This window comes from Bos taurus, chromosome 7 (assembly GCF_002263795.3).
Source record: "Bos taurus isolate L1 Dominette 01449 registration number 42190680 breed Hereford chromosome 7, ARS-UCD2.0, whole genome shotgun sequence".
NCBI lineage: Eukaryota > Metazoa > Chordata > Mammalia > Artiodactyla > Bovidae > Bos > Bos taurus.
In genome coordinates, this window is record NC_037334.1 from 42,117,680 (window position 1) to 42,128,798 (window position 11,119).

The 11,119-nt window shown below is 39.0% G+C and overlaps 1 protein-coding gene and 1 pseudogene across 1 annotated transcript; both read left to right on the plus strand.

Annotated features, from left to right (window-relative positions):
* The first annotated feature begins 290 nt into the window (after positions 1–290).
* On the plus strand, positions 291–1,267 carry OR2T2 (olfactory receptor family 2 subfamily T member 2). The gene has a single exon (XM_024995371.2). The coding sequence runs from the start codon at positions 299–301 to the stop codon at positions 1,265–1,267; it is 969 nt and encodes a 322-aa protein (XP_024851139.1). The 5' UTR covers positions 291–298.
* OR2T136P (olfactory receptor family 2 subfamily T member 136, pseudogene) lies at positions 9,468–10,352 on the plus strand (annotated as a pseudogene).

Here is an 11,119-nt window from a genome sequence, read left to right on the forward strand (position 1 = left end):
TCTCTCCCAGCATCAGAGTCTTTTCCAGTGAGTCAACTTTTTGCATGAGGTAGCCAAAGCACTGGTTTCAGCTTTAGCATCATTCCTTCCAAAGAAATCCCAGGGCTAATCTCCTTCAGAATGGACTGGTTGGAAATACCAAGACAGATTCAATATGATTCTGAACTGATGTTCTTTCCTTTATCTCACTCTGCTTCTGACATACTATCCATGGTAGGCCCTCCCTAAATTTTGGATTATTAATTAACCTAACAACTTCCTGTCTTTGCAGTTCTAGGAGCTATTATGTGATGTAAACATGGAGACGGTTCTTCAAAATTCCACTGACTTCATCCTCTTGGGCCTCATCACACATCCCACATTCCCTGGGTTTATCTTTGCAGTGGTCTTCTCCATCTTTCTGGTGGCTGTAACAGCCAACATGGTCATGATTCTGCTCATTCACACAGACTCCCACCTCCACACGCCCATGTACTTCCTGCTTAGCCAACTGTCCATCATGGACACTGTCTACATCTGCATCACTGTCCCCAAGATGTTGCAAGATCTCTTGTCCAAGGAAAAGACCATCTCCTTCCTGGGCTGTGCACTTCAGATCTTCCTCTACCTGACCCTGATTGGAGGGGAATTCTTCTTGCTGGGCCTTATGGCCTATGACAGGTATGTGGCTGTGTGCAACCCTCTTCGATATCCTCTCCTCATGAACCGCAGGATTTGCTTGTTTATGGTGGTGGGTTCCTGGGTTGGTGGCTCCTTGGATGGGTTCATGCTGACTCCCTTTACTATGAGCTTCCCTTACTGTGGGTCCCGAGAGATCAATCACTTTTTCTGTGAGATCCCAGCAGTACTGAAGCTGTCTTGTATTGACACATCACTCTACCAGACCCTGATGTATGCCTGCTGTGTGCTGATGCTGCTCATCCCTATATCCATCATCTCTGTTTCCTACACACGCATCCTGCTCACAGTGCATCGGATGAACTCTGCTGAGGGCCGGCGCAAAGCCTTTGCTACCTGTTCATCCCATATTGTGGTGGTGATCATTTTCTATGGGGCAGCCTTCTACACCAATGTGCTGCCCCAATCATATCACACACCAGAGAAAGACAAGGTTGTATCTGCCTTCTACACCATACTCACTCCAATGCTCAACCCACTCATCTACAGCTTGAGAAATAAAGATGTGGCTACAGCTCTAAGAAGAATACAGGGGAGATGTACATACTCCCAGAAAGTCAGAGCAGGGGATGTGTCCAAGAAGTACTAGAAGGATCTGGGTACAAACTTTCTTGGTACTGTGGCTACTGGCACACAGTAATTCTAGAAAATATATTGTTGGTTCTGAAAAATATTCACTATCATTTTCACAATCCTGGATTATATCAGGCAAAATAATTCTTTTGACACCAACACTTAAGAACTGTAGCTGAACACAGCCAGTATCTCAGCAACAGCCAACTCACTTGTCTGGATTAACTGACAGACATCTCTCAGAAAGCATTTTCTTCTGGTAGCATTATAAATCCAATTCCAGTCAGTCCAAACATCCCTTTGAAAGTCCTGAATGGATATTTTTATGTTACATATTTTCATGTGCCTTTTGTGTCTGTATTTCTGACAAACTTTTGAATAGAAAATGCGAGGAATAATTTTCATGTCCTTGTTGATTTAAAGTCAAATGTTCAATACAAATTAAATATTTTCTGATGACTATAGTCTATGTAGCACCTCCATTTAGAAAACTTTTGTAAGGATAATTCAGTTGGGTTTGGGGTTCAGTATTCTTTGTTATCTTTTATAAATATCTGTGTTCTCTAATCTCTAAATTTAAACTGTTATCATAATTTTATTCATGTAGAGTTCATTATGTGTCTGGAAATCACTAACTATTTACTGATTGATTAGATTTGACTTCTATTATTATTAAGATAGATATTGCTACAATCCTTTAGTAACTTCCATTTATTGCCTAATAAAATGACTTATGAAACAAAACATGAATAAATCAAGACCTTTTGTTAGTTAAATCAGCTCCCTTGGTCAATTTTCCTATTGTAAAAGTTTTCATCTAGTAGACTGGTAATATTTTTTCTATTAATTATCTTTTGGTTATTTGAGAAGCTTTAATAGATACAGGATCCTGATACAACAGAATGTTTATTTAAAAAGACCACACTCACTAAGGACTGTCCGTCCATTTACCTACTTAATTTTAACTTCCTTCTTATGTGTAAGGCACTAAAATATGACAAATAAATTTTTATTCACCTACTGTTTATTTTGTTTTGCAATCAAAAGCTTAGAATGTGCTGGGATCATTTTTGGGTGATTTTGTAATTGACAAAGATTAAGAATAGGTTACTGTATGTCCTTGTAGTGCCAATGCAAAGTGAAAACTGTATCCTTCATAGATGTTCATGTAAGTAAATCTCATCCTCACTAATATGCTAATCCAGGGTTCATTTTGCCTTGGAAGATTCCCCCAAATTTGATCTTATGCTGAAACAACAAACAAATAGAAAAGAGATGGAAAAATGGCTTAGATGGATGAATCTCTTCAAGTAGAGAAACTAATAAAACACTAATGAAAGAAATCAAAGATGATACAGATGAACAAATTACCATATTCTTGGATTGAAAGAATCAATATATTGAATATGATTTCAGTTCAGTTCAGTCACTCAGTCGTGTCCGACTCTTTGTGACTCCATCAATTGCAGCACACCAGGCCTCCCTGTCCATCACCAACTCCTGGAATTCATTCAAACTCACATCCGTCAAGTTGGTGATGCCATCCAGCCATCTCATCCTCTCTCATCCCCTTCTCCTCCTGCCCCCAATCCCTCCCAGCATCACAGTCTTTTCCAATGAGTCAACTCTTCGCATGAGGTGCCCAAAGGTTTGGAGTTTCAGTCTTAGCATCATTCCTTCCAAAGAACACCCAGGACTGATCTCCTCTAGAATGGACTGGTTGGATCTCCTTGCAGTCCAAGGGACTCTCAAGAGTCTTCTCCAACACCACAGTTCAAAAGCATCAATTCTTCGGCTCAGCTTTCTTCACAGTTCAACTCTCACATCCATACATGACCACTGGAAAAACCATAGCCTTGACTAGACAGACCTTTGTTGACAAAGTATTGCCTCTGCTTTTCAATACGAATATGAATATTTTATTAATTCTTGAGAAGCCACTCTCCAGCCAACCACCCTATGAAGCAAGCTAGATGGATCTTGTCTGTGTTTCAGTGGTATGATCATTTAGTAAACATCTTTATGCCAGGTCTTGAAAATGTAGTTCACACTGAGGCTCTAACAATATGTACTCAAAAAGCTTTAAAATGATAGCAATGTTATATCCCTCCTAAACAATGAAATGACTCAATGAAAAAAGCTGTTCTACAAAATAAGATGAGCTTGATTGACTTATAAAGCAAAACACGTCACTTACCAGTAAAGTCAGATTGGCTTGCTTAACACTAAAACCAAGCTACCTTGCTTAGCAGAAATACATGTGACAGAAGCACAAGACATGCCCCTAAAAAACAAAACAATGGTGTCATGAGACCCACATCCTTCCCTGTGAGTTCAGTGAGTTAATAACTCCTAAAACATACTTTTTGGCCCCAACGACATGTTCTTTGCACAATACCACCACCACCACCACCACCCCCTTCCCCCCCGCCCCAAAAAAAAACAATAGTAGAGAATAAAGCCTAAAACTTGCCCAGTGGTGTCATCAAGTAATTACCCCCCAAGCATGCTCTGTGCACACAAAAAACAATCATTTATGGAAAGGTGACTTTTCAGAATGAAAGACCCTCATTGTACTGAGACCTGAAAATATTTTTTGAAAGTGCTGTGACAGTCCTGACCTGACCATATAGGGATAAGTAAACTTCTCTGCCTTATTTGGGAGAGGGAGATGGAAATATGACATCTACTCAAGAAAGACAAAGGAGATCTTCTTCCCCTCCCCTCTCTTTCTTTGATTATAAAAATATAACCCACTGAGTGCTGGGGGCAGTGCAACTTTTGCCTGCCTATTTGTTAACCTTACAAGCATCTCATTCTAATAAATCACTCCTTATTTATCACTTTGCCTCTCACTAAATTCCATTCCACTGTTGAAACATAAAGGCCTGTGATGCTGGAACTCTTCAGAGTCCTGGAAATGACACCTAACAATTTCACCATAAGCGTCCACATGAAAAATCTCCCAAATGTCAGACCATAATTCCTTTCCCCATAGTTCTTTGGAGTGAATTTTCCAGTTATTCTTAACCCATAGGGGTAGCCAAGTGGCCAATTCATTGTTTTCTGACCAATAATATATATATGTATATATATGGCATTCAGTTAAATTTTATTGTTTTAGAACCTGATATGCTACTTATAATTTATCAAAATGGCCACTATTAATATAATTCTTTATGACTTCTGGAAATTTCCTACTCCAGAAATCCAAGAGCACTCTTTTGTCTTGTTTTTGCCATAAGCTCCAATTAGCATATAGATAGATACATTTAATTTTATGTCTCCTGGCTGTAGCTCAGAGGGTATTTGATCTCTATTCAAAGATAGATTACTGAGATAAACCTTAAAATAACTCAATCAAAATTTTAGCAATAAAACATGACAGCAAAGAAGTAAACCTGGGAAGCAAGTCTTAGTTAACATACATTTCAATTAACAAAACTAGAATGTACTATTCAGTGAAACATAATTTGTATTTACTTTTTTTTCTGTGTATGTGATGGCATTAACCCTGAAGCCAGGGAAAGCTTTATCCTATCAAATAAAAAATGACTTTTGTGAGGGAGCAAGGGTTTCCCAGGTGGCATTAGTGGTAAAGAATCCACCTGCCAATGAAGGAAACATAAGAGACTCAGTTTCGATCCCTGAGTTGGGAAGGTCCCCTGGAGGAGGGCATAGCAATCCACTCCAGTATTCTTGCCTGGAGAATCCCCATGGACAGAAGAGCCTGTCGAGCTACAGTCCATGGGGGTCACAAAGAGTCAGACATGACTGAAGCAACTGAGTCCACAGGAAAAAGCCAAGCAGCCTTCTTGGATTTCCCATAGCCCTGCCTTTTTGATTTTCAACTATTGTTTATCCATCTTTAAATCCTTGATTTAGGAGTAGACTGTTGCCATTGTCCTAAGAATATCAGGATAGTGAAAGTTTGATAATCAGGGGTTAATTTTTCTGTACAAGCAGAATGACCTTTACCTATCTGTACAATCTTCATAGATCATTGTGAAGTAATATTTATTTACTTTACCAAAGTAGCAAAGGCTTTTTAAAAACAAGTATAAAGGCAAAGAAATTCACATAGTCTGTTATCAAAATGTACATCCCAACAAAACTTTGCTCTCTTAACCAAGAGAAAAAAAACAAATTCTGATATACAACATAAATTATCTTACAGAACTTCCCATGTACCTTTAACATACCAAATAACCTAATTAGTCCAGTATTTTTCTTTGGGATGCTTCAGGGACCCTCTGAAGCACTACAAAGTTAGCTAGAAGTCAAAAGAGCTTCATTAGAATTTGATTTTAGGAGGCTCTGTCAAAAAAAAAAAAAAAAAACAAAGAGTTTAGAATACTCTGTCAGATAAAATTATAGGTTACTATGAAACAACAGTTATTCAGTCAGCCAAAGAGATAATAAAAGATTTCAAAGGCAAATACAGATTAAATCACTTAAGAGGCAAAGAAACGTAAAATCTGTCATCAAAGGCAGTTCAACATCCCAAGAAAACGTGTACCATGCATAAAATTCTTTTCTTAGGGTCCACTTTCCACAAAAATGTTTTTTTTTCCTGTATTTATCACTTTATTTTCCCATTCAGAAATAGACACCTATTTCTGAAATCAAATCTACTTTCTTCACCCTTAACAACATTCAATTCCATTCCTCATACCTTCTCTACTAAAAACATACTTTCCTTAAGCCATGAACTATCCTTTATATTAGCATTCTGTAGATTGGCAAACATAAATACCAGTGATAATTTATAAAAATATTTGCTTTCTTATAGAGAATACCTTAGAATGGCACCAAGCATATACATTCAGTTCAGTTCAGTTCATTCGCTCAGTCGTGTCCGACTCTTTGCGACCCCATGAATCGCAGCACGCCAGGCCTCCCTGTCCATCACCAACTCCCAGAGTTCACTCAGACTCACATCCATCGAGTCAGCGATGCCATCCAGGCATCTCATCCTCTGTCGTCCCCTTCTCTTCCTGCCCCCAATCCCTCCCAGCATCAGTCTTTTCCAGTGAGTTAACTCCACATGAGGTGGCCAAAGTACTTGTGTTTCAGCTTTCGAATCATTCCTTCCAAAGAAATCCCAGGGCTAATCTCCTTCAGAATGGAGTGTTTTGTTTCTCTATAAAAGGAAGCCAGTGTTTAGTTAGTAATGTTAAAGCTTCTTATTTTATTTGGAAATGGCCTAGTTATTTAATAAACTTCCATCATTTAACTTAATTTAGCACTACCCTAGAAATTCAAGTGACCAAAAATCTAGAGAAACTATTTTAGGTAGGCATTTCTCAAGTATGGTTATTCTTAATAGACTTTATCTAAAAGCTCTTATCTCATTTAGATTTTCTTTCCTTCAAAGTTTCTTCACATCAAGTTACTTTGTAAAATGGACTTACCATCTGGCCCGTTTGTGGAAAATACTGTCACCAGAAACTAAATGGCCCTATACATTTTTTGAGCCTCCCTTTTTGTCTGGAGAGTTTTCAATTCCATTTTCTTTTGTTTGGCCTTAGATAAAATCTCTCTATGTCCTTTAACACATTGTATTGTCAAAAACTTTACAATTTGAGCAGATTCCTGAATTTTCTAGGGATTAATCTCTCATCCCAAGCTTCAGGGTCCAAGTCTATCCTTCCTTACCTATTGCTTTCTTTTTGTTAACCTAGCCATGTGACTTTCGATATTTAGCTTGTGCAATCTTTACTGTGGCTTTTTCAGCTACCGACTGGAAAGCAGAGACTTGGTCAGTTAAAATCTAATTTTGACATTGTAATGTAGAATGTCATCCTTGCAGATTGCATAATTCTGTCTCCAATTTTAACTTTTCAATCAATTTTAATTTGGCTTCATGTACCCTTCATGCAGAGAGGAGAATCCAATCTCTCCAACACAGCATGGTGGTACATTCTGATTCTTCCTCAGTTGGCACAAGTGGTAAACATTCAATAACTTCTAAAGGTTTGGCCCACTTTAATTTGGGGTCCCAATTCTGACATAGTCCAGTGGATATGCCCCATTCAGTAACTCATGAGCAGTAAGGCAAACTTTCCCATCAAGGAAAAAAAAGTTGAATAGTCTTAACCTCTTTCTTTTTCCTTTCATTTCACAAATCTTGCTTATAGTGCCAATTTATGTTTTGCTGAAAGTTTTACTTTTGTTTTAGGTTCCAAGGATTTGTTAACAAAAGAAACCATTCATGACACATGATAAACAATTTCAATATTTAATAGAGGATTATTTGACTTAATTTCAGTATATAATCATTAAAAGAAAAGATAAATAGAAACAAAAGAAAAGAGTAAGAGCATATATACCACCAAATTGGACAGACCAACATTCAGATTTAAACAGTGTAGAGAAGTCCATTGTTGACAGCAATCTGGAGTCCCAGTAGGGAACAGATCCTGGGCAGTGTGACCTCTCCAGGTGCAAGACTCCAAATTTCAGTTTTGGGGGTTCCCTCATATAATCCCATGCCGAAAAATGATATCATCATCAGTTTGTGTGCAAGCATGCAGTTCTGACTTTACTTTAAACTTTTGCTTTCTACAATGCTGTTTGTTTTATCTTGTGAATCAAAGGATTTCATTATGCCCCAGGCAGTTGGCCAGACCTCCAGGAGTCATTCTAAGATGCACTCCCTTTCTTATCTAAAACTCCTCTTGACTTGCTGAGCTTCTGAACTGGCAGGGAATCCAGTCAGTGTTCAGGCAGGTCTGAAGCAAGGTCAGGACCTGCTCTCCTGCTTCTGAAGCCTGAATAAGATTTCTCCATTTTAGTTTCTCCAACAATTCTATAGTTAAATGGTATTTCACATTATATACTCTGCATATGGCTTCCCAGGTGGTGCTAGTGATAAAGAACCCACCTGCCAATGCAGGAGACGTAAGAGCTGTAGGTTCGATCCTTGGGTTGGGAAGATGCCCTGGAGAGGCGTATGGCAACCCACTCCAGTATCCTTGCCTGGAGAATCCCATAGAATTTCCTTTACTCTGGTCACAACTCAAGGTTTTCATTCTGCTCACCTTTAAACTTCCAAATAAGCAATGATTCAATCATTCTTTTCTCTAGTTGTCAACTGAAAAACAAAATGCATAATGTGAGAATTGCAAGTTTAGTTTTATTGGGGCAAAATAAGGACTGCCACCTGGGAGACAGCACTTCAGATAGCTCTAAGAAACTGCTCCAAAAGGTAGAGGGAAAGGATAGTATATACGTGATTTTGGTAAAGAGGGGAGTGCAATTAAGCACATGCAATCAAGCACACATTTTTTGTAGAAAGTTTCTACTGGTCTCTGAAGCTTTTCTTAGTCCTGAGAATCATCATCCAGAAGAATTTTAGTGCTTTTCTAGATATGAGGAGACACAAGAATTGGGCTCATGAAATCAGTTCCTGAGAATATCTAACTATCTGAAGACTTGTCCTGCCAGTTTTCCCAGAGGACAGAATGCATCATTTCTGCTCTCTACCCTGAACTATTTCAGGGGGTGTTGGAGGTCAACAACAGCACCAGCAGTAGCACATGATTTAGTCCTTATAGAGGTGGGAGGCAAGTGCCTGTGTGTGTGTCATTGTCACTCAGTTCTGTCTGACTCTTTGTGACCCCATGGACTGCATCCCACCAGAGAATTCCATGGAGAGTCCAGGAATTCCAGGAGATTCCATGGAATTCTCTCCAGGCAAGAGTACTGGAGTGGGTAGCCATTCCCTTCTTCATGGAATTTCCCAACCCAGGGATCAAACCCGGGTCTGTTGCATTGAAGGCAGATTACTGTCTGAGCCACCAGGGAAGCACAAGTGCCCATGACTAGTGCCAATTTGTAGTTGACATAGTGTTCATTTAACCCAACTATGAGACAAACAAGATTCTGAAGGCTTAAAACTGTAGAACAAATAGGGCAGATATAATTAAAACTCTAGATATGAGCAACCACAAATTTTGTTATGCATAAACTATATATCATAACATACATATGAGCACAGTATAAAATGGGTTGTTCTCCAAAAAGAAGAAACATATCTCTAGCTACTGATTTAAGACATCTCTGGGTCTGATTTTCTCTAGCATTATTTTATCTGAACCGTGGCCTCTAAGATGTCATCTCCATTGTGAGTTTCTCAGTTACAGGAAGTGTTTTCTGTCTCTTTTTTCCCTCTGGTATTTGTGGCTTCCTGTTCTTTGGCACTGTCATAGATGATGTCAATGAAGAATACAAATTCAACCTCTGACTTTATCCTCCTTGGGGCTTCTGGTCAACAGTAAATTCACAGGGATTGCCTTTGCAGTTATTTTGGCTATTTTTGTGATGGCTGTAACTGCAAATCTGGTCATGACATTCTTGATTCACATAGACTCCCATCTCCATACCCCCATGTACTTTCTGCTCAGCCAACTGTCTATCATGGACACCCTTTTCGTTTGTACTACTGTCCCAAAGCTTCTAGTCAACATGGTTTCTAATGAGAAAACCATTTCCTTTGTGGCCTGCTCTTCCTCTACTTGACCATGATGGGAACAGAGTTCTTCCTGTTGGGCCTCATGGCTTATGACCACTATGTGGCTGTCTGCAACCCTCATAGGTACCCCGTGTTCATGAACCACAGACTGTGTCTTCTTCTGGCTGCTGGCGCCTGGTTTGGTGGATCCTTGGATGGCTTTCTGCTCACCCCTATCACCATGAATGTCCCCTACTGTAGATCCCACAGGATTGATCACTTCTTCTGTGAGATCACTACAGTTCTCAGATTGGCCTGTGCTGACACATCCTTGTATGAAACCTTGATGTAATCTGCTGTATGCTCATGTTGCTCATTCCCATATCTATTATCTCAACCTCCTACTCCCTCATTTGGTTAACCATCCACTGCATGCACTCTGCTGCAGGACCAGAAAAAGGCCTTTACCACTTATTCTTCCCACTTGACTGTAGTCAGCTTTTTCTATGGGGCTGCCTTCTACACTTATGTGCTGCCCAAGTCATTTCACACCCCTGAGCAAGACAAGGTAGTATCAGCTTTCTATACCATTGTCACATCCATGCTCAATCCTCTTTTTACCCTATGGACTGTAGCTGCCAGGCTCCTCTGTCCATGGGATTCTCCAGGCAAGTATACTGGAGTGGGTTGCCATGTCCTTCTCTAGGGGATCTTCGCAATGCAGGAATCAAACCCCTGTCTCTTGTGGCTCCTGCATTGCAGGTGGATTCTTACTGCTGAGCCAGCAGGAAAGCCCCATATGCACACTACTATATACAAAATAGATAATTAATGAGGACCTACTGTATATCACAGGACTCAATATTCTATAATAACCTATAAGGGAAAAGAATCTGAAAAAGAATGGATATGTGTCTAACTGTTTGCTGTATACCTGAAACTAACACAGCATTGTAAATAAAATATACCCTAATATAAAATAAAATTAAATTTAAAAATATAATGTATTAGCTTGAGATTGAAATGATAAATTGTAATAATTTAAAATTAATTAAAAAAACCAATTGCATACTTGCAAGATGTCAGATACTGTTCTTAAACATGGGGTAAACATGAAGGGAAAACTTTTTCCATTTTTCAAAACACATTTAACTACATTATTTGACTTTGATCTTCATAAAGTTCTGCCAAGTATTTTGAGAAGGAATTAGCCTCATGGGATATATAGAAATTTATAACCATATTTTCTGACTTCTGGTCTTGTGATTTTGTGCTAAAACTTGCTATTCTTTGATAGACAATTTCCAAAAGCAGGGAGGCATATGGCACAATACAAACCTGGACGCTTGTTAATCCTGATAATGACCTGGGGAAAACATATCCCTCCGGGAGTAACATGCAGATAAAATCTAT